Source organism: Thamnophis sirtalis, unplaced genomic scaffold, assembly GCF_051295495.1.
Source record: "Thamnophis sirtalis isolate CommonGarterSnake01/CBP01778 unplaced genomic scaffold, rThaSir2_p1.2 scaffold_2, whole genome shotgun sequence".
In the NCBI taxonomy this organism is placed as follows: domain Eukaryota; kingdom Metazoa; phylum Chordata; class Lepidosauria; order Squamata; family Natricidae; genus Thamnophis; species Thamnophis sirtalis.
In genome coordinates, this window is record NW_028261382.1 from 95068203 (window position 1) to 95092583 (window position 24381).

At 45.5% G+C, this 24381-nt stretch overlaps 1 protein-coding gene across 2 annotated transcripts in view; it reads right to left on the reverse strand.

The window, feature by feature from the left end:
• Window positions 1-24381, reverse strand: part of UBASH3B (ubiquitin associated and SH3 domain containing B) — a 63011-nt gene that overhangs the window by 13573 nt on the left and 25057 nt on the right. For both annotated transcript variants that reach the window (XM_087706411.1, XM_087706410.1), the window contains exons 2-6: window positions 5472-5525; window positions 4250-4436; window positions 3969-4167; window positions 1688-1857; window positions 270-478 (exon numbers count right to left, since the gene is read on the reverse strand). In XM_087706411.1, the coding sequence (XP_087562537.1) occupies window positions 270-478; window positions 1688-1857; window positions 3969-4167; window positions 4250-4436; window positions 5472-5525 (819 nt within the window). The remainder of the gene's footprint in view (window positions 1-269; window positions 479-1687; window positions 1858-3968; window positions 4168-4249; window positions 4437-5471; window positions 5526-24381) is intronic.

Genomic DNA, 24381 nt, shown 5'->3' on the forward strand with positions numbered 1-24381 from the left:
CTAACTTTCTTTAAGTTTACTTTAGAACATCTTTGTTAAAGATTTATACCCTGTATTTGTTCTGGGAAGTCGGGGGGAGGGGGAAGGTTTGGGGGGTGGGCGCGGGTGGAGTGGGTGGAGGAGGGGAGGTAAATATTTGTAAAAGCCTTTTTTGTAAAAAAAAAATTCAATTAAAAAAAATCAAGAAAACTTCCCATTACCCCTTTTGCACAGGATGAGGGTTATTCCCCACGAAAATACTAGACAAGATGGAACATGGAATTACTCACCCGTGGTAAACCCAAGTGCCACATTCATCGGCTTTGGTGATATAATTCTCCGGCAACAATCCTGAGCACCCCGTGGCGAAAGAAGTACCATAAATCCAGCCTTCGCTTGTCGTGATTTGTTCCACAGGAGACATGAAGATGAAGTCCCCCGGCACGAGTTCAAGCTCGTCATCATTCTGTGGGGTGTAGGGGTAGATGACTTGCAGGGTCTGGAGTAGAGAAAGAGGAAGAAATTGGGCACTGACTGGCAAATCGTTAGGCTCCCTTCTCCAATCCTTCAGAAGGTGTGAACAATCAAAGGAAACGAAGCAACGATGGATGGAGAGAAGCAACTTAGAACCAAGGAGAAATTTCCTAACGGTGAGAACAAACAACCAGTGGAATACCTTGCCTTCAGAAGTTGTGAGTGCTTCACAATGGTGGGTTTCAAAAATTGTTGGAACCTACTCTGTGGGTGTGGCCTCCTTTGTGGGAGTGGCTTGCCACCCATGTGACCAGATGGGAGTGGCTTGCTGCCCATGTGACCGGATGGGAGTGGCTTGCCGCCCATGTGACCAGATATGAAATTATGAATTAGTACTTAGGTCGGTCCAAGTAGCTATTCAGAAGTTAGTGGTTAGAAGCAATCGTAAAGCAAGATATGGAATTAAAAACCAGAAACATTTTGTTGGCTATTTGAAAGGGAGTATAATATATATTTAATTTTACACATGTTAGCAGCTGCTGGAATTGTGTTTGCACAACAGTGGAGAAACAGAGATGTGTAAATGAATAAATATGACAATGTGCAGGAATAAATAAATTGACAATTAAAATCAAGAAGGCTTTGAATACTTTTTCCACGTGGGATTGGTTTTAGCAATTGCCAATTAACGGAAACAGAAATTAGAAATCCAAAAGTATGAAAGAAAACACCAATTATGTAAGAAAAGGTCCCTAAAATGTATAAGGAAATATTACTAGATCATTATTAATGCGTAGATAACTGCGGGACATTATACATCCACCAGTGGTGGGTCTCAAAAAGTTTTGGAACCTCTTCTGTTGGTGTGGCCTGCTTTCCGGGTCCACTGAGAATCCAGCACAGAATTCTAGGGCTATTGACAATACTGGGAAGTCAAGACCCTTGACTCAAGAAGCCATCCCAGAATAAGTACAATAATACAATAGCAGAGTTGGAAGGGACCTTGGAGGTCTTCTAGTCCAACCCTCTGCCTAGGCAGAAAACCCTATACCATTTCAGACAGATGGCTATCCAACATCTTCTTAAAGACTTCCAGTGTTGGGGCATTGACAACTTCTGGAGGAAAGCTGTTCGTGACAAATCACTTCTATAATATTGCCAAGGAAGCATTGAGTGAGTCAATTTCAGGACACCTTCCTGGTTTTCACAAGGCATTTCTTCAAGTCCCACTCACCTCATGGTTGGCAAATCTAATGTCACGGGAGAAGATGGCAGCTACCCAGTCACAGCCCAGCTTGACATCAATGCTCTGAGCCAACTTCTCAAGGGTGGGCAAGTGGTTGGCTTGGAAGTGGTAAGCCAGGGTCACATGGAGTTGCTTCTTGTGCGGCTCCACATGCACATCTACAAGAAGGAAAATGGTGGTCAACGGCACGGCATCGAGAAAGCAGGAAGTCCCAATGGGCCCAGCATTTCGTTTTGCGTTATGGATGATCAGAGGTTACCAGAGGTTACTAAGCAGAAAATGAATATAAAAAGACCTCTCTTTTTTTTTGGTAGTGTTATTGAAAGGGGAACCAATCAATGTTCTCATGGATTTTCCCCATTTTTTCCTTCTCAATCTATCTACGATAATATATGTCAATGCAGAATTGTTGGCCCTTCACTTACAATCGTTCTTAGCAGCCTTGAAAGTTACAAGGTTACTGGAAAAAAGTGACTTATGATGGGTCCTCGCGTTTACAACTGCCACAGCATCCAGAGCCGAGGTGGCACAGTGGTTAGTGTGCAGTACTGCAGGCCACTTCAGCTGACAATTATCTGCAGTTCAGTGGTTCAAATCTCACTGGCTCAAGGTTGACTCAGCCTTCCATCCTTTCCGAGGTGGGTGAAATGAGGACCCAGACTGTGGGGAGTGATATGCTGACTCTGTAAACCGCTTAGAGAGGGCTGAAAGCCCTATGAAGCGATATATAAGTCTACCTGCTATTGCTATTGCTATCCTCACACTCACATGATCAAAATTTGGGTACTCGGCAACTGGCATTTAGTTATGCTGGTTGCAGTACCCCCAGGTCATGCGTTCACCATTTCTAACCTTCCCATCTGGTTTCCGACAAGCAAATGCAAGGGGGCGGGAAGCCAAATTCACTTAACGACTGTGTGATTCACTTAACAGCTGAAGGGATTCACTTAACAGCCATGGCTGGAAAGGTCATAAAACCAGGTGCATCACAACAACGGTTTAGCAATAGAAATTCTAACCCCGAGGGTGTTTGTAAGTGAATAACTTTAATTCAGTTCCCTACGAGACTATGGCTAGTTTAATAGAAAGAAGGACTAGGGGGAGACATGATAGCAATGTTCCAGTATCTCAGGGGCTGCCACAAAGAAGAGGGAGTCAAGCTATTCTCCAAAGCACCTGAGGGCAGGACAAGAAGCAATGGGTGGAAACTAATCAAGGAGAGAGGCAACCGAGAACTAAGGAGAAATTTCCTGACAGAACAATCATCTACAACTTGCCTCCAGAAGTTGTGGATGCTCCAACACTGGAGATACAATACAATAGCAGCGTTGGAAGGGACCTTGGAGATCTTCTAGTCCAACCCCCTGCCTAGGCAGGAAACCCTATACCGTTTCAGACAAATGGCTATCCAGCATCTTCTTAAAGATTTCCAGTGCTGGGGCATTCACAACTTCTGAAGGCAACTTCTGTTCCGCTGATTCATTGTTCTAACTGTCAGGAAGTTTCTCCTCAGTTCTAAGTTGCTTCTCTCCTTTGATTAGTCTCCATCCATTGCTTCTTGTCCTGCCCCTCAGGGGCTTTGGAGAAGCTCACGTGCCTTGGAGATTTTAAAGAAGAAAACCATTCGTCAGAAATAGCAATAGCATTTAGACGTATATACCGCTTCACAGCCCTCTCTAAGCGGTTTACAGAATCAGCAAATTTCCCCCAGCAATCTGGGTCCTCATTTTACCCACCTCGGAAGGATGGAAGGCTGAGTCAACCTTGAGCCTGGTGAGATTCGATCTGCCAAATTGCAGGCAGCCAGCAGTCAGCAGAAGTAGCCTGCAGTACTGCCCTCTAACCACTGCGCCACCGCAGCTCGTGGTATAAGGCAGTGTTTCTCAACCTTGGCAACTTTAAGTCCTGTGGACTTCAACTCCCAGAATCCCCCAGCCAGCTCTCGCTGGCTGGGGAATTCTGGGAGTTGAAGTCCACAGGACTTAAAGTCGGCAAGGTTGAGAAACACTGGTATAAGGTCTCCTGCCTGAGCAGGGGGTTGGACTAAAAGACCTCCAAGGTCCCTTCCAACTCTGCTCTTCTGTTTCTGGAATCTCTTCAAGGCAAACCCTTCCTTGGGTTCTTCGAGATCCCTCGTCAAAAGTAAAGTGGATTTGAGGACAGCCTGTGTACCTGAGATCATGGAAAGCCATTTCAAAGGCACCAGTACAGACCATTTAAGCAGGATTTAAACGGGAATAGTCGCCTTGTAATTCCGCTCCCTGCTCACCAGCTTTAGCAGTGGCTTCCGCCGCAAAGTCCGAGCCAAATTTCTTCAGGATCTCCGCATAGTCCTCCTTAACAAAGAGACCGATGAAGTTTGATGAGGTATAGAGTTCCAGAGGCAACGGGAGAGGGAATTTGCACCTCCACCTGGTCACTGTTGCCTGAAGAGCTTCACAGAGGGCATCCACCTTGCTGTCTTCACACTGCAAGACATCCCATAAGAAGGTGAGATGCAGACCTCAAAGCCGCGTCGCCAATTCAGGAGGAACTCCGGTCCAGACTCACCATAAAGAACTGGCAGAGTGTGATGTGGGGGAAGATGTTGTGGGCCTTGTTTTTCCCACACAACTGCTTCGACTGCTGCCAGAAGTCGGTCAGCTTCCGCGCTAAGGGGCCAGTGGGACGTAGGTAGAGGACGTATTCCCGAGGAAGAGGGTCATCGAGGAAGGGGTCACACACGTGGGAAAAGAGCCTGTAAGGAAGAACAGAGGGGACGGATGGTCCTTTCAGGTCCATGGAACAAATTCAGATTAATACACAATAGAATTCTTTATGCTACTACCGTATTTCTCCGAAAATAAGACAGGGTCTTATTTTCTTTTGACTCCCTCCCCAAAATAAGTACTAGGCCTTATTTTCAGGGAGGTCTTATTATTTTTGAGGTGCAGGAGGTGGCAAGCGTGGTCACCTCATGACTAGGGAATTCTGGGAGTCCAAACTTCTTAAAATGTTCCAGTCAGGGTCCCTGCCATTCTGGTTGCCAAATTTGAAAAAAAAACACTGCTCTGGGAGAACCCTTTTTCTCATAGACAAGTAGTCCTCGTGTTATGACCACGATTGAGCCCAAAGTTTATCTTGATGTGAGTTTGCCCCATTTTGCGACTTTTCCCTCCCCCAGTTGTTAAATGAATCATTGCACTTACTTAAATAGTAAACTCGTTGTTATGTAAATCTGGGTTCCCCGTTGACTTTGCTAACCAGAAGGTCGCAAGAGGGGGAAATCACATGACCTCGGGACACAGCAAGTGTCGTAAATACGAGTCAGTTGCCGATCATCTAAATGTTGATCACGTGGGGATGCCGTTGTAACTTTGAGCAGTCACTAAATGGACTGTTGTAAGTCAAGGACTACCTGTATATTTTATTTACATATTAGGTTTTTGTTTAATACTTCTATAATCAAGAAAGGCAGCTTTGACTCTAAAGACCAAGCCAGGAGATGCTGCATAGTATAAATAATAATAATATCTAATGTAAGTAGCCGATGTGAATTGGACAGCTCGAACCTTGGTGAAGTTATAAAACCGGCTCTTATTTTCATCGGCGGGATGCCCAAGAGATCATAATGGCTTTGGATGTAGTCGCAGATGAACACCAGAGGACCATGCCTGCCTACACACAAAGCCACCATTTTTATCCCCAGTTCTTCCAGGGACAAGGGGGGAATTTTTATTTCCCACAATGCTGGCCGTGTTCGAGATTCCATAGTACGTGAATTTATACGCACCAGTCACAAGCCGCTTGGACACTCCGACCTCCGGTGGATGCCAAAGCTTTCTGCCTGCAGAAAAGCAAAGAGAGAGAGAGAGAGAGACATGAGTTGTGGGTTCCGGCTCAGAACACTAGATGGCAGTCAAGAAACACATCCTTCTCTCAAGGAGGGAAATACAGTCTAGGTGTCCCTGGATAATGTCTATTTATTTATTTATTATTTATTATTTATTAAATATATTTATATGCCGCCCAATCCCGAAGGACTCCGGGCGGCTTACAAAAAATATAAGGAAAAAAAAAGAACACATAACGATAAAAGAAAACAGTTTAAAAACAGCAACACCCTCATACATTCATTGTAATCGGGGCTGGACCTCAACAGTGAGGTCAACAGCCTCAGGCCTGCCGGAACAGCCAGATTTTTACAGCTTTCCTGAAGGTCATGAGAGTGGGTAAGGTCCGGATCTCCGGGGGTAGCTGGTTCCAGAGAGTCGGAGCAGCCACAGAGAAGGCTCTCCTCCGGGGGCCCGCCAGCTGACACTGTCTGGCTGACGGCATCTGAAGGAGGCCCAATCTGTGGGATCTTACTGGCCGCTGGGAGGTATGTGGCAGCAGGCGGTCTCGCAGGTACCCTGGCCCTAAGCCATGTAGGGCTTTAAAGGTGATAACCAACACCTTGAATTGAGTCCGGAGACCAATTGGTAGCCAGTGCAGCTCACGGAGGACAGGTGTAACGTGGGTGTACTTCGGCACACCCAATATCGCTCGCGCGGCCGCATTCTGAACTAACTGCAGTCTCCGAACGCTTTTCAAGGGTAGCCCCGCGCGTTGCAATAATCCAGTGGTGGGTTCCGGATCCCGTTGCAACTGGTATGGTGCAACAGGGCCGGATGTCCAACTCATAGTCGCGCACAGCATGCGCATGGGTACTTACTGCCTGCGGCGCTCCAGCGGCTCGGCGGAGCGTCGTGCAGGCGCCGTATGTTCTGCGCGCATGTGCGTAAGCCCCGATCGGCTTAAATACAGGTAAGGAGGGCGGGCGGGTGGACTCTCTGGAGCACTGTACCTGGTACCTGGTGCACCGGAACGGTACCTAGTGCTCCCAGCAGGCACCGGTACCCCTGTACCGGGGTGTACCGGTCATATCCCACCACTGTTGGGACCAGAGATTTAGTCTTCCAAGTTTTTGGCCCCATCCTTGGGCAACTTCTCTCTCTCAGAATGTGTGAAAGAGAAGTTCTAGCGAGAGAGAAGTTGACTGAGGATGGGCTCCAGCATGAGTCCAAAACAGTGGTGGGTTTCACATTTTGTTACTACCAGCCAGATGTGGGTTCCTACTGGTTCGGACCAATTTGCCCAAATAGGTAGTAACTTGGCAGCCTGAGTCCCTGGAACTGGCAGTGACCGAGGCCTTCCACACCCTCAAACCATTTCTGTTGGTGGCGGCATACACATCATTTAGCCATCAACAAGCTCATGTTTGGAAAATCCAAGCCAGCATCACTTAAAGGAGGCTGGCATTAAAGCCCTCGGCCATTTCTAGATAGGTGGACTTCAACTTCTTCATGCCATGGAAGTTTTTCAGTCAAAGAAAGAGAGAGAGAGAGAGAAAAAGCTTCCCATAGGTTCCATTAAAAGATGCCCATTAAACTAAAGGAGCATGTCAATATATCTATGGCATAATGGTCTTCCATTTACTTGAAATGAAGTGTCTGTGATAGGATGTATTCCTTCCCTAAAAGATTCTGTATCTTGGCACAATTATTTTTTACCAGAATGGTTCTTGGTCCATTAGAGCATCTGTTAGAGCTGTGATGGCAAACTTATGGCGTGTGTGCCCAAGGTGGCACACGGAGCCATGTCACCTGGCACGCGTGTCTTATCTGTTCCTCTTCTGGGTTTCTGGCACCCATGCACACACAATGATCAGCTGGCCTTTCTGCATGCGGCAATGCTGGAAACCAGAAGAGCTGGTCTTCTGGCCTGAGCATGCGTGTGTATGCATGGCAGTAACTGGAAGACTTGCTGGCCGCATGCATGCGTGTGCCGGAAACCGGAAACTGGAAGTTCATTTTCTGGAGTGTGCATGCCCCCTGGGCAGCTCCTCTTCTTGGTTATGGCCCAGATGAGCCGCAAAATACTCCCTTTTCAGCACTCGGTGGCCCGCGTGTGTGTGCATGCTCCCTTTTCAACACCCAGTGCCAAAACAGTTCGCCATCACTGTGTTAGAGCACAGGTCTATCACAAGTACCAACCCAGGAGCAAGTACAGTGGTTAGTAAGAAATAGTGGCTTTTATCTACAATAGGAATATAGGAACACTATACATACACATGCTACAAGCAGTATCTAAACAAACAGCAATTACAGCAGAGAAGAATTTCGAACACTCTAGCAGGGCCTCCTCTTCTTACACAGGCTCTTAAAGGGATAACAGCCAAAGACCCTGCTGACTCATTCCCTTAATTGCATCAGCTGGTCAGCTCTTAAAATTATCACTTAGATAAGGCGGTTTCTTTGACATCTGTAATAAGGAGCTGCAGAATGCAGTGACCTGCCCTTTCATCCAGGTTGGATTGGTGGCCTTGCAACTCTACTCTTTGCTGGACGTCTGATACTAAAAAGAGAAGCTGGAAGCCACCAGCAGAAAGCCGTGGCCCGTTTCCCACAAGTCCTTTTTGGTTTTTCTCGCAAAACAGTCATTTCAGGAGAAAGAATTGCCAATGCGCCACACCACCTCTGCCGCGGCACGCTGAATGTCATCCTCTGCGTAAGACACGGTCGCACACAGACAATTGGCACAACCACAGCTGGGGTGAGGGGTGATGTGCACATCAAGGATTGCACAAGCAGAACTCTCCGGAGCCCTTGAAACCGAAGGGCCATCACGAGGCCAAGGAGGAAGGGGAAATGCATGTGAACGAAAGCGTTTTGACACAAAGATTTGGGAAGACGTTTCCTGTTCCCATTGGCACAACTCGCCCTCTGGGTTTGTTTGAGAGGAAGGGTGGCAGAGAAACAAATCCGTAACCTTTCAAGGATTTAGGAGTTGGGGGGGGGGAAGCAAACAAGAAGAGCAAAAAACAAAGCATAATATCGGCCAGAGAAATAACTACCAGCAGAGATAAGTTAAGAGTTGAAAATGGTTGTCCCAAAGGTGCTTTTTCAAAAGGCAACTAGACTTTTTTCTTCTTTGAGAACGTTTTGCTTCTCATCTCAGAAGCTCCTTCAGTTCTGAAAAACCTCAGTTCTTCCATTCTGAAAATCTGAAGAATTTAACTTCTGGAGATCTGAAGAAGCTTCCAGAATGAGAAGCAAAACATTCTCAAAGGGGAAAAAAAAGCAGTTGCCTTTTGAAAAAACACCTTTGGGACAACCACGACTTGAATGACTGAGAATCTTCACAGAAGTTGGGTTGAGTTGAGAGCTTCCAAGCGCTCTGATTGTGGCTCTCACGATGCATGGGTTGTGGCCCACCAGCGGCAGTAGATTTGGACAGTGCGGAGGTTGGGGAGGAACATGGGCCAGTCCTGTAGTCTGGGGAAGGCTCTGATGAGGGCTCTGTGTCGGAGGCAGAGAGGGGGCCAGGGCCGTATGCCAGTTATCAGCTGCCTTCAGAGTAAGACATCAGTGAGGCAGATGAACAGCTGGAGCCTGTTCCCAGTGTGCGCATGCGCAGAGTTGCCAGATGAAGGGAACAGCTAAAGAACAGGGGTTGACTTAGGAGTAAGGCCACAGGTGGACAATGAATGGCTCCTCCCAGAGGAAATAAAAGAGGAGCAAAAGGGGAGTGGAGTTTGCAGGAGGCAATTAGTTTGCTTAATTGGTTTGGGATTCTCCAAGACTCCTTGCCAAGTTCTGCAAATATCGGCCTGGCAGCTCTCCGAGGAGATAAGGTCTGTGACTGTAAATCCTCCCTTGAAAGACTTTTCTGGAGGTGAATGAGCAGAATTCAGAGTGAATCAACAAAAGCGGTTTTTGTCAGGACAAGGAGTTTGCTTCAGGCTCTCGGAAAGCCTTAATCAGGACAGCATGAGGTGGACATGGAATAAAATGATATAGAACGGAAGAGGAGCGGCAAAAGCAAGGTCATAATCTAAGTGAGTCTAAATAACACGACCTCTGATGGACTTGAAGGCCTGCCAAGGGAAGAGTTGGGACTCTCCTGTCCATCAGCTGCTCCCTGGCACTCTCTTTGAAATGAAACCCACAGATGGAAAGAAGAAGAAGAAGAAAAGAACGGGGGTCTCGGAAGAAGCAAAACAGCGCCGGAGTGGAGAAACATTGGCTGGGATCAGTGGAAAATGTTCTGTGGTTAATTCTTGCTTTCGAAAGGGCTTCACTGTGCCCAAAGTTGGTGATCTGGAGGAGGAAAAGGGGATATTAGGAAGGTGTAGATCGCCAGACGTTTGGCTCAGAGGCAGAGGAGTCGAGAGGCTGCAGCAGAATCCGAGGGGGGGCCTGGAAACGTGCAATCGATTAGTCCCGCCAGGGCAGTGGTGGGTTCCGGATTCCGTTCCAACCAGTACGGTTGGAACAGCCCCGGCGGCGTCACCTACATGCATGCACACGATATGTGCATGCGTTGTAGCATCAAATGACGCTTTCGCAAGCCTCTGGGACACTCCAGCTGCTCAGCGGAGCGCCGTGCAGGCGTTGTATGCACTATGCATGTGCGTGGAGGCGCCAAATGCTTAAAGCACAGGTAAGGAGTGTGGGCGGGTGGGTGGGCCCTCCGGAGCACCGTACCTGAACGGTAACCAGTGTTCTGGGCCTAGATGAGCCGAGGTGGCGCAGTGGTTAAATGCAGCACTGCAGGCTGCTTCAGCTGACTGCAGTTCTGAAGTTCGGCTGTTCAAATCTCACCGGCTCAGGGTTGACTCAGCCTTCCATCCTTCCGAGGTGGGTAAAATGAGGACCCGGATTGTTGTTGGGGGCAATATGCTGACTCTGTAAACAGCTTAGAGAGGGCTGAAAGCCCTATGAAGCGGTATATAAGTCTAACTATTGATTGCTATTGATCTGGTATGCCCGTACCGGGGCGTACCGCCTGCAACCCACCACTGCGCCAGGGAGAAGTCCTGCCCTCTCCCCCCCCCATTGCAAAATGCAAAGGGTTTCCATCCATATGGCTTCCATGTGCCGCTTTGCTCGAGGTTGCTCCTTCAAAGGCAGAGCCACGCATCCTGAGAGGAGGCCTATGCAAGGAATGCCTCTATATATCACCAACCCCAGCCGGCATTCTTCCAGAGGACATGAAAGCAGATCCCACAAGTGGAATGTAGGGGGACCCTCCCTCTCTTCCCCCCCCCCCGCCCCACACACTTAAAAACCAGAAATGTGGCCACGGGGAGGAGAGGGGGAGAGGGGCAAACGAGAGAGCGAGTCAGATGAGCTGGGGAGGTTCAAGAGAAACCATCTGGAGGAGGAGCCCTAGGAAAGGAAATGCTTGTCGTGTGGATCTGAGAACAATAAATTTCTCACCGTCTTCTGCCAGATCAAAAGGAGATATGACATCTCCCCTCCCACTGTCGACATGAAAGGAGGCAGCTCCCACCACCAGATCGAGATAGAATGACAGGTAGCCCCGGACCCACAATCGGGGCCAATCTTCCCATTGCTCAGGGTTGTTAATGAACTGTGCCTCATTTTATGACCTTTTTTGGTCACGGACGCTAAGTGAATCACTGCAGTCATTAAGTGAACCTGGCTCCCCACCCTCTTAAAGTTACATGTTGGAAACCAGCTTGGAAAGTTACAAATAAAGGTAAGTACATGCTAGTCGTTCCCGACTCTAGGGGGCGGTGCTCATCTCCGTTTCAAAGCCGAAGAGCCAGTGCTGTCCGAAGACGTCTCCGTGGTCATGTGGCCGGCATGACTTAACACTGAAGGCGCACACAACGCTGTTACCTCCCCACCAAAGGTGGTTCCCAATTTTTCTACTTGCATTTTTTACGTGCTTTCGAACTGCTAGGTTGGCAGAAGCTGGGACAAGTCACGGGGCCTCACTCTGTTACGCGATGCTAGGGATTCGAACTGCCGAACTGCCAACCTTTCTGGTCAACAAGCTCAGTGTCTTAGCCACTGAACCACCGTGTCCTCTGGTAAGAGTTAAGGAGATAAGGCTAATTAGGGAAGGGGTCTAGGGCAGTAAGAAATACACAAACCTAACTGAGAGGCCAGAATTGATTATTTCAACTGTTGTTTTATGGCGTTTCTGATATTTTTATAACGTTTCTAACAGTATAAAAGGGAGACCATTCCCTCTCTTGGCTGTGGCTCTTCCAGTGGTGAAATTCATTTTTTTTTACTATCGGTTTTGTAGGTGTGGCTTGGTGAGTATGGCTTGGTGGGTGTGGCTTGGTGGGTGTGGCTTGGTGGGTGTGGCTTGGTGGGCGTGGCTTGGTGGGCATGGCAGGAGGGAAATACTGCAAAATCTCCATTACCACCTACCTCACTCTGGGGCCAGCCAGAGGTGGCATATTGCCGGTTCTCTGAACTACTCAAAATTTCCGCTACCGGTTCTCTGAACTACTCAAAATTTCCGCTACCGGTTCTCTGAACTACTCAAAATTTCCGCTACCGGTTTTCTGAACTACTCAAAATTTCCGCTACCGGTTTTCTGAACTACTCAAAATTTCCTCTACCGGTTCTCTGAACTACTCAAAATTTCCGCTACTGTTTCTCCAGAACCTGTCAGAACCTGCTGGATTTCACCCCTGGGCTCTTCCCTTCATATCCTTGTATGTGTTTGGAACTTGCCCATGCCCTTTGATCTGCTGATGCTTATTCTTGCCTCCGTGTCTAAGTCTCATTTTTGGCTCATTGCGGCTTAAACGTATTGTCAGACCTAACACCACAACGTTGCACCCAATGGGTTGGCTTCAAAGGCTGCCTATCAACCTGTTGCCGAGGCTATTTTTAAGCAATTTAGCAAAAGTTTATGCCGGTTTCCAGGGAATATTTATGAAAATATTCCCAGACATTGGGGGGCTGTTTTCAGATCCACCGAGTCCCTCATCCATGTTACTGAAAAGATTAAGTTGGGTAAGAGGGAAAAAAAGGGAAGTGTTTGGCCTCTTGAGGAAGTATCCAGTTCCAAGAAACAAGGAAGGAAGACGATTGTACATCAGGTTTCCAAATTAAGACAGGCCTTCTTCCCATTCGTTCAGGAAGCTTTCGGCTATTTTAAGACTCTTGTGCTGATTTTCCTCCAAAATCCTGTTTAGTTTCTTTAGCTTGTTCCCCCAACAGTTGTAACTGTGAGAGGGACCTTAGTGGATGATCCCTTGAATATGAGTCAGCGCTGTGCAGCCGCCGCCAAAGAAGCTAATACGATCCTAGGTTGTATACCCAAGAGGCATAGAATCAAGATCACGTCAAGTATTAGCACCGCTTTATAAAACCCTAGTGAGACTATTATTATTATTTATTATTTTTATTTATTAGATTTATAGGCCGCCCAATCCCGGAAGACCGCATTTTGAAAATATTTATATGGCAGCTTTCCAAGATAGATAAGGTCTGTAGTCATAAATATTCCTTTGAAAGACTGTTTGCCAGGCCTTTGCTAAATATGAATGAGAGGAATTCCCATTCGTTTAATAAAAGGGGTTTTGTCGGCCAGGAATCTGCCTTGTGCTTTTCGGGGAAGCCTGGATTAGAACAGACGGTCACGTGACTGCAGGATGTTGTAAAGAGCTATGAATGTAGGCTAGTTCCCAAGAGCATGCTGGCTGGGGAATTCTGGGAGTTGAAGTCCACAAGTCTCAAGGTTGCCAAGGTTGGGCACCCCTGCTTTAGAACAAGGGGTGGATTAAGATGTCATAAGACTGGTATCAAGGCGGCATCTCACCCAGAGCTTCTTCGGAACCCCAGCTCAGCCCCTAGGAAGAGGCTGAGCGGAGAAATGTAGAACTTGTGCCTAGTTCCATTTTTGGAAGTTTCACAAAACCCCAACCACTTCTTGGCAGCCCGTCTTCACATTTTGACGAATTGTGTTGTTAAGGAATCTGTTTACTTGTGACAAGGAGCCCAGGATCCTAGCCAATTTCCTTCAGATTGGCATTTTATGGCTTAGGGGGGGGGGGGCGGGGAAACCAACCCAAGTCTGTTTGTACTTTTCTTAAAAAGCAAAAGCCAGTGAAACACAACAAGCCAGGGGAAAAAAAAACTCCACAACCTGGCAGATTGACTACTGATTTGCAGAATGCAGATTAAGCAGCACTGACAGCAGAGAATGCGATTAGCAGATTTCAGATTAAAAGGCCACGAAGGACTTTGAGGGTCGAGTGGGGGGGGACAAACATTCTGGATCGGGCAGCCTTATTTTTCATTTATTTTTGATCGTGTCGGCCTTCCAAATTGCAGGCTGAGTTAGGGGACCATGGAATTTTCGTGACCCGTCAAAACCGCGTTCCACAAAAGCGCGGTCGACGAAAGCGCGTATGTGACGTCATCACAGCGCGACGAAAAAGATAGAAAAATTGAAATAAAAATTAAATTACAGCAAGCCGATTCACATAAAGGTAAGGGTTAGGGTTAGGGTTAGGGTTAGGTTAAGAGTTAGGGTTAGGTTTAGAGCGTTAGCGTTACGTTTAGCGTTAGGTTAAGGGTTAGGTTTGGGGGGGTTAGGGTAAGGTTTTCGCTTTATTTTTACATTTTTCGATCTTTTTCATCGCGCTGTGATGACGTCACATACGCGCTTTCATCGACCGCACTTTTGTCTACCGCGGTTTTGTGGTGGAACCGGAATTTTAGCAGGAGCACCAACCTATGTGTAATTCATGGCAGCACCCAGGATGGGTCAATTGTGCCAGGCAGGGATTTTTGCACAAACTCAATCCTTAGCTACATAACATGCCCTGTTTCATAAACGGAATTGTAAGGAAGAGACTGAAGATGTTAACTCGCTTTGGTAATGAACCATCTGCAAGGGAAACAATCAAGCGAAGAGAACACCGAGAACGCAACGGAGGTGCTATAAATTTTGGACTCTGTCTTAAATTTGGCATGAAGCCGTTGAATGGGAGGAGGAAAATAAAAACAAAAAAAAACAAGATCCCCCCATTCAGGATTCACTCCACATTGTCTCTTTAACAAGATTAACAAGCATGTTGGGCAACAATCGCATCTATTCTTTCAGACCGCATTAAATCTGCTTAGGCCACACAGATGCTAAAGGGGAAGCGATTGAGATGGTAACCCCCAGCTAATTGCTCTCAAAATGATCTAACTGGCAATTGTAGCCCCGTTAGAAAATATTGGAAAGGTAACCGAAAAACGAGCACGTATTACTATAGGTGGTGGATTTGGATTAAAGTAAACATTGTTGTGGAAAATACGCAAGTGGTTAGAAAAGATTATTGGAAAACAGTAGATCTTAATCCTGAACTGTTTTTATTAGGCATAATAACAGAAAAACTAAGAGGTGGAGATTAAGAATGTAATCTATTTTGTCAAACAAATTAAATAGCCCAGACAAAATGATGTTTGTTAAGCACAAACAAAATGTAAATAACCGAAAATCAATATATATATATATATATATATATATATATATATATATATATATATATGTGTGTGTGTGTGTGTGTGTGTGTGTGTGTGTGTGTGTGTGTGTGTGTGTGTGTGTGTGTGTGTACATACATATACAGTATATATATATATACACACATATATGTGTGAGTGTCTGTATGTATCTATGTATGTATATACATACACACACACAAACATACATACATACATACATACATATACAAAGACACACAAACACACACACATGATTCTATCTTCCCAAAATTTCTGTATTTCTGAAAAAAAGAGAGTCTACAATTTCTCAGAGCCATTCACTCCAAATGAATGGTAGAAATAGAAGTGGCTACCCAAAAGTTGGGACGCGATGGCTCAGTGGCCAAAATGCTGAGTTTGTCAATCAGAAAGGTCGGCAGTTCGGCGGTTCGAATCCCTAGTGCCACATAATGCAGTGAGCTCCCATTACTTGTCCCAGCTTTTGCCAACCTAGCAGTTTGAAAGCATCTAAAAAAGCAAGTAGAAAAATAGTGGGAAGGTAACGGCGTTCCATGCACCTTTGGCATTTAGTCATGCCGGCCACATGACCCCGGAGACGTCTTCGGACAGCGCTGGCTCTTCGGCTTTGAAACGGAGATGAGCACCGCCCCCTAGAGTTGGGAACGACTAGCACACATGTGCGAGGGGAACCTTTACCTTACCCAAAAGAATTTGCACCGTCTTGATATTAAAGAATAGAATGAATTTGCGTTCTTTATTAACAACTCATCAAAGATCCAATATCTGAAACACAACCAGATGTCTGCTCCTCTTCTAAACCATTTTAAGTGCCGCCATTAAAAGAAAGTGGAATGCGAATGGACTAATTGCATCTCCGCTGCTATATCACCCTCCTCAAATAACTAGCAAGCAAGGATTCCGTAGGAGAGACTCTGAAATTTCATGGCTATTAACTCACTTAAAAACAAAAAAGCTTCCCCTACAAATGTAGATGAAGTTTGAAAACCACAGCAAGGGAAAGCAATAACATTCTCATTAGAGAGACTCCAGGAAGGAAATGGCTTTAGGAGCCAAGTCTCAAGAGAGAAACAAATCTTTTCCAGAACTCCCCCCCCCCCCCCCGCTTTCTTGGGGGAAGGGGGGAAGAAGGGAAGAGAAACTCTCCATGGGCTGCAAGGAATGGAGAGACTCTGTGAAGACATTTCTACTGGCGAAAAGGATGGAATCCCAGCCCCAGAAGATGTAGAGGCATTTGTGCATCACCGTGTGGCCCTCACAAGCCCTTCTGGAGAGCTTCAAACTGTGTCTACGGGTGTGGAAGAGGCAAGGAGTAAAGTCCTTTGCAAGCAGGAGTTTGAAGGAGAAATGGTGAAGCAACATTCTGGGCAACGGTCCACCTCCCCCACGCAGCTGGAAATAACTCAGATTAAACAATTTAGCCTGGAATAGAATGGAATGGGATGAAACAGGACAGGATAGAGAAAAATGCAGAATAAAATAGAGGAAAATGCAGAATAGAATAGAATAGAATAGAATAGAATAGAATGGAACAGGATAGAGAAAAATGCAGAATAAAATAGCGGAAAATGCAGAATAGAATAGAATGGAATGGAATGGAACACGATAGAGAAAAATGCAGAATAAAATAGAGGAAAATGCAGAATAGAATGGAATGGAATGGAACGGAATGGAATAGAACGGAATGGAACAGGACAGGATAGAGAAAAATGCAGAATAAAATAGAGGAAAATGCAGAATAGAATAGAATAGAATGGAATGGAATGGAACGGAATGGAACAGGACAGGATAGAAAAATGCAGAATAAAAGAGGAAAATGCAGAATAGAATAGAATGGAATGGAAAGGAACACGACAGAGAAAAATGCAGAATAAAATAGAGGAAAATGCAGAATAGAATAGAATAGAATGGAATGGAATGGAATGGAACGGAACGGAATGGAACAGGACAGGATAGAAAAATGCAGAATAAAAGAGGAAAATGCAGAATAGAATAGAATGGAATGGAAAGGAACACGACAGAGAAAAATGCAGAATAAAATAGAGGAAAATGCAGAATAGAATAGAATAGAATGGAATGGAATGGAATGGAATGGAACGGAACGGAATGGAACAGGACAGGATAGAAAAATGCAGAATAAAAGAGGAAAATGCAGAATAGAATAGAATGGAATGGAAAGGAACACGACAGAGAAAAATGCAGAATAAAATAGAGGAAAATGCAGAATAGAATAGAATAGAATGGAATGGAATGGAATGGAACGGAATGGAACAGGACAGGATAGAAAAATGCAGAATAAAATAGAGGAAAATGCAGAATAGAATGGAATGGAATGGAAAGGAACACGACAGAGAAAAATGCAGAATAAAATAGAGAAAAATGAAGAATAGAATAGATAAGATATTGGAATGAAGAATAGAATAGAATAGAAAAGAAATATATATCGTACCAATTCAGTACAATAAAAAAATGCCGAATCCCTTCTTCATAAAATACAGAAATTTTGAGAAGATAGAATTCTTATTTATGTACTAAGGATGTTGCCTACTTGGGTAATGAAATGTTTGCAAGAAAACAAGCAAGCTCAGAGAGCACCAAGGATTCCTCATTTCCACCCTGAGCTACAGATATTCTCTTCGATTGATGTAATTCTTACTTAGCCATTAGCTGTAGGGAAAATTGGACTTATTCATCATTTTAAACGGGTTTGTTGGCATGGCATTGAGCACAGCCTTTGCAATAAAGTCAAAAAACCATATTAATAAATCAACTTGTGGCTCTGTCAGATGTGAATCTCTTTTCTGTGGATGGGTGTATGTAATTTGATTTATTTAAGAGGTCCTTCTGTGATGGGATTTTGAGACAGATGATTGTGTGTGCTTTCTAAAATTGATAATGACTGCCCATCTTGTGGAATAGCAATAGCAGTTAGACTTATATACCGCTTCATAGGGCTTTCAGCCCTCTCTAAGCAGTTTACAGAGTCAGCATATTGCCCCCAACAACAATCCGGGTCCTCATTTTACCCACCTCGGAAGGATGGAAGGCTGAGTCAACCTTGAGCCGGTGAGATTTGAACAGCCGAACTGCCGAACTAGCAGTCAGCTGAAGTAGCCTGCAGTACTGCACTCTAACCACTGCACCACCTCAGCTCTAATGGCTCACAACAGAGGTGGGCTCCTACCTGTTCGGCAGCCTGGGTCGATGGAACTGTCAGCCACTCAAGCCTGCCACGCCCGCTTGTAGGTTCTCCTACAAGGCCGCCATCTTGATTTTCAGTTCTGCGCATGCGCAGAACAATTGTAATTGCACAAATTTACCCCCCCTTTTTTTTAACGTGTTGCGCATGTGCAGATTTACTTTTTGTGCAAATACACACACTTGTGTAGCAAACCGGCAGTAATGCCGGGAGCAACCCTCCCCTGGCTCTCAACAATAATAACAATCAAAAAACAATAAGAACAAAAATCAAGAAATGCTTCATCTATCAATACAATAACCAGATGCCTAATCCATGAATAAAGCAGAAATCTGGAAGGACCAGGGGCAAAGGTGGGTTCCTACCAGTTCGCACCAGTTCAGTAGAACCGGTTCGTCAAATCTACCGAACCGGTTAGAAGAGGTTCCACCAGAAAGCAGGCCACACCTACAGAAGAGGTTCCAAAAAATTTTGAAACCCACCACTGACACACACACACACACACACACACACACACACACACACACACACACACAGAGAGAGAGAAAGAGAGAGAAAGAGAAAGAAAGGAAGAAAGAAATAAAGAAAAAAGAAAGAAAAAGTGAGAGATGAAAGGAAAAAGGGACAGAGAGACAAAAGGAAGGAAAGAGAGAGAGAGAGAGAGAGAGAGAGAACACACATGGCCGGCAAGCCACTCCCACCAGATCACATGGCCAGCAAGCCACTCCCACAAAGGAGGCCACACCCACAGAGTAGGTTCAAAAAAATTTTGAAACCCACCACTGGACCAGGTGCCCAATCCTTCAACTGCATCCATTCACCTATGCAATCCTGAGCTTCAGTTTTATTTCAGCGCAATTCCTGTCACAAACAGCATCTCTTTACCCCTTTTCAGAAAGTTAAGAGGATGGTGATCCACAGGTTTCAAAGGGAGGATGTTCCACCAGGCAAATGCAGCCGTATGTATGCTTGTAAACCATGTTTTATGGCTTAGTGCAATGTGTAACCGCAAGCCATGGTTAGCAACACCTTAGCACCATGCGCAAAGCCAACCCATGGGCCATTAGAGAGCCTTTGCTGCAGGTGCATGCACACATCTGTATGACAACAAGAATTGTGAGGTGCAAAAACTGCCTGGCAATTCCTGTTATGGTGCCCACCGAGGTCTTCCTTCAGCCCCCAGGGACCGTTGAAGCAGCCACACTCCAGTGGTGGGATTCAGCCAGTTCGCACCTATTTGGGAGAACCGGTTGTTAACTTTCTAAGCAGTTTGGAGAACCAGTTGTTAGAAGAAATCTCATTTTGGTTTTTCCCCCCACTTTGCAGGGCTAATCCTGTAAGGAAGGCAGGAAGGAAACATACTGGTTTTGTTTCTAGCCTCATCTTTATTGCCCTGCTTACAGAAACTGCCTCTCCGGTTAACCCTTATTCCATTGTAATAGCTAAGACAAAGCGCCCATCGATGTGAGTGACATCGAGTTGGCCAGCCCACACGGTCACATGACCACTCAGTTATGCCTGCCCAGCTGGTCATTAGGGCAGAGAACTGGTTGTTAAATTATTTGAATCCCACCACTGCCACACACCACATCACCAAGATCGCGTGAAGTTTTACCACAATGTAAAACAGATATGGAGACTCTAGAAAGAGTGCAGAGAAGAGCAACAAAGAGGATTAGGGGACTGGAGCCTAAAACATGAAGAACAGTTGCAGGAACTGGGTAAGTTTAGTTAATGAATAGAAGGACTAGGAGAGACATGATGCCAGTCTTCCAATATCTCAGGGGCTGCCCCAAAGAAGAGGGAGTCGAGCTATTCTCCAAAGCATCCAAAGGCAGGACAAGAAGCAATGGGTGGAAACTAATCAAGGAGAGAAATAAACTACCGTGTTTCCCCCAAAATAAGACAGGGTCTTATTTTATTTTGACCCCGAAAACCTTATTTTCGAAGATCTTATTATTTTTGAGTTGCAGGAGGCTGCTGCTGTGTTGCAATATTTTTGGGGAGGGCTTATTTTGTGGGGGAGGAATTATTTTAGTGCATGCGCTCAAAAGCCCGATTGGGCTTATTATCCGGGGAGGTCTTATTTTCAGGGAAACAAGAGTAGAACTAAGAAAAACATTTCCTGACAGTGAGAACAATTAACCAGTGGAACGACTTGCCTCCAGAAGTTGTGAATGCTCCAACACTGGAGCTTTTTAAGAGGACATTGGACAATCATTTGTCTGAAATGGCGTAGGGTTTCCAGCCTGAACAGGGGGTTGGACTAGAAGACCTCCAAGGTCCCTTCCAACTCTGTTGTTGTTGTTGTTATTGTTGTTGTAAACACAGGCCTTTTCTTCAGTGGGCCAAACCTATCCGAGCCAATTGTCATCCCCCATCTGTTAACAGGAATTGCATTCTCAGCCAAGCCAGCCCAATCTTTTAAAGACCATTTTCCCCTCGCTGATAAACAAACAGCACAGAAGGACTAATTATAGCCTCTTTTCCTTCAGGCTGGCAATTACCAATGACACGAAATAACCTCCACTCACAAGCAGCGGCTGCTAGAGCTCATTATCAAGAGGCTGAGTGAGGTTTTCTTTCTTTCTTTCTTTCTTTCTTTCTTTCTTTCTTTCTTTCTTTCTTTCTTTCTTTCTTTCTTTCTTTCTCTTTCTTTCTTTCATTACCGCATCAGCCAAAAATACATTGAAATATCTCTATCTTATCTATCTCCAAAACTGAGGTTGTCCCTTCCACAATTGCCAATCATCCCTTCTGCAAGATGAAAGAGCAATAGCAATAGCAATAGCAGTTAAGACTTATATACCGCTTCATAGGGCTCTCAGCCCTCTCTAAGCGGTTTACAGAGTCAGCATATTGCCCCCCAACAACAATCCGGGTCCTCATTTTACCCACCTCGGAAGGATGGAAGGCTGAGTCAACCCTGAGCCGGTGAGATTTGAACAGCCGAACTGCAGAACTGCAGTCAGCTGAAGTAGCCTGCAGTGCTGCACTTTAACCACTGCGCCACCAAATGTGGATTTGCAGGGTCTGGGTGAAATGACGCTCTTTCCCACCTGCTAGATTCCATAACTGGGAGAAGGGATGGAAACTGACCAAGGAGAGATTCGACCTAGAAATAAGGAGGGATTTTCTGACTGTGAAATCAATCCACCCGTGGAACAGAAGTTGCCTTCAGGAGGAGTGGTGGCTTCATCATTTGCGACTTTCACGAAAAGACTGGACTGCCATTTATCAGAAATGGTGTAGGGTCTCCTGCTTGGGCAGAGGGTTGGGCTAGATGACCTCCAAGGTCCCTTCCAACTCTGTTAATCTAATTCATTGGGATTTGTTTTGTAACACGTGAGTTTTAAAAAAATGAATTTTGAGGGCTCTCCTCAGGACTATGTTCTCTGATATCCTGGAATAGAGGCAGCTATGGGTTCGTAGGGGTTTGGGAGAACATCTAGCTAAGATTCAAACTGGCAACTACCCGGAGGAGAGCCTTCTCGGTGGCTGCTCCGACCCTCTGGAACGAATTCCCCGTGGACATTCGGACCCTCACCACCCTCCAATCCTTCCGCGCCGCTTTGAAGATCTGGCTGTCCCGGCTGGCCTGGGGTTAAGATTCCAACCCCACCCGAATTGTGTGACTGTTGTGCTCTCTTTTAATATGTTGTATTGTTTCCATATTGGAATACTGTTTGTCTTCCCCCCCTCCCTTTTTGAATTGTGAGCCGCCCTGAGTCCCCCCAGGGAAAAGGGCGGCATACAAATAAAGGAAATTCAAATTCAAATTCTCTGCAGTTCGGAGAACCTCTAAATCCCACTCCTAGCTAGGGGGGGCAAAAACGCCCCCCTGCCATGGTGCAGGAGGCCAACTAGGCCACGCCCACCCAGGAACCAGGCAGAAAACCCCTTGCTAAAATTTTTGAAGCCCACCCCTGAAAAGCAGTAGAAGCTGGCTGGGGAATTCTGGAAGTCCACAAGTCTTTAAAGTTGCCAAGATTGGACACTCCTGATAAAAGGCTGATCCTTATGGTACAAGAACCAGCCTTCTCTTCCCACTCCAAAGCAAAGTGGAAGTTATTTAATTGCCACACACCATCTTCCCTTCCCTGCAATCTGTCAGTTTTCCTTCTTTCCCTTCCTCTTCGCCTCCCACATTGCTCGCACAGCCCTTGGCTTATCTGCATAGTCAATTAACTGCACGGCAAAGCCAGATACCAATGCCAAATCTGAATCAGCTGCATCGGAAATGCAACTAATCTGGGCACATCCCGAAAAATGACTTCAATCAAACGCGTCTCAAACTCTGAATGAGGCCCAGGTATTAAGGTAAACTCTCCGGGCAAGGATCGGCTTCTTGCCCCGCGAGATTCTGTCACAGCAAATGGCATTACAAAGTTTTATCTGCAGGATTAAACATCATAAATGAGAATACAATGGAGATACACAATTAAATCTTGGCTAATCTCACAAAAGCTTAGCTGGGTTCTAATTTAGATTGGTTTTCTATGGTTTTCCCAGTTGCAATGTATGGCTGTGAAGGTTGGACCATAAGGAAAGCTGAGTGCCAAAGAATGGAGGCCTTTGAACTCTGGTGCTAGAGAAGACTCCTGCGAGTCCCTTGGACTGCAAGGCCATCCAACCCGTCATTCCTAGAGGAGATCAACCCTGACTGCTCTTTAGAAGGCCAGATCCTGAAGAGGAAACTCAAATCCTTTGGCCATCTACTGAGAAGGAAGGACTCCCTGGAGAAGAGCCTCATGCTGGGAAAGATGGAGGGCAAAAGAAGAAGGGCACAACGGAGAATGAGGTGGCTGGAAGCAGTCAGCATGAATTTAAATGGACTCCAGAGGATGGTAGAGGATAGAAAGGCCTGGAGGAACATTGTCCATGTGGTCACGATGGGTCAGACATGACTTTGCAACTAACAACAACAACAAATCTTCTATTCCTCCATTCCATTCCATTCATATTTAACAGAAGGCCAGATATTGCAAAGTTTGCTGATTGGCTCACAAAATTAGGCCTTCTACATTACAATAAGCACTAAATATTCTCAATAGGCCAATAGAAAGAACAGAAGCTGAGAATGCCTATGTGATTTTAAACCTACTTAGGCTGGGTTCAAAGCATAAGCTAAGCCTGGATGCATCTTGATGACTTCTACGGCATGAATTCAGCCACTTTACTTTATCAAATACCTTTGAAGCTTAGCATAATTGCTTCCAATTGTGGCTGTTTAATCAAACTATTATTTAAGTAACTTCATGTGCTGTGAGAACTTGAGCATCATCTGGCTTAAATCACTGTTCAGGCAAATCTTCTCAGATTCTTTATTTCCCCAGAGTCAATTCCCCCACCCCTTTGTTAACACTCTTAGAAACAGCTCCATTTTCTCGGAAGATGCTCTCCGGTTTCTTTTTTACAACTCACCCTCATTTCCATGTGCAAACTTCTGAAACGATGCTAAGCCTGGGGCATCCACGAACAATAAAGAAAAAAGGGGCGAGCAGGTTGCTAAGATGTTCATGCCACTTGAAAGGGGGGGGGGGGAGATGAAATAAAACACCGAGAAAAAGAATAGGTGGGGAAAAAAATCCATGCTAATAATGAGCTGCACCTTGCCTTAAATGCCGGGAGAATTTCATTGCTCTTTGAGGAAATTAATGAAAATATCCTCCTCTTTTTCTGCCCGCCAATAGCTAGATAATTTGCAAGGAGAGCTTTGCATCCAGCAATTGTTTTAATAGTCCCCTCCATCTTCTCCTGCTAATGGGAGGCTCCTAATTTAATCAACCAATTTTGCCAGAGTTAAACAACCAGGTTGGGCATGTTGGTTTGCTTTAAAATCTTTTTATAGGCTGCAAAGAGCATTAGGAATATAAAGTGTTGCGGGAGGGGTACATTTTCGTTATCAGCTCCAAAAGCACCCATCATCCTTGGCTATATATATTGCTTCCTTTCCTCCATCATGTTGACTACATGCCTTTAAATGAAAAGGGTTGGACATGTTTATTTCTTACTAGCTGATAACTCAGCGCTGCCCAAGTATTTATATAACCCTAACCCAACCTTCCTTCCATAAAGAGATATTAAGTGCTATTGTTATTTAATCTGGCAGTCTGAGATACCCAGAAATCCCATCAATTCCTAAACTTGGTGTGCGAACCTTGTCATCCGGTACA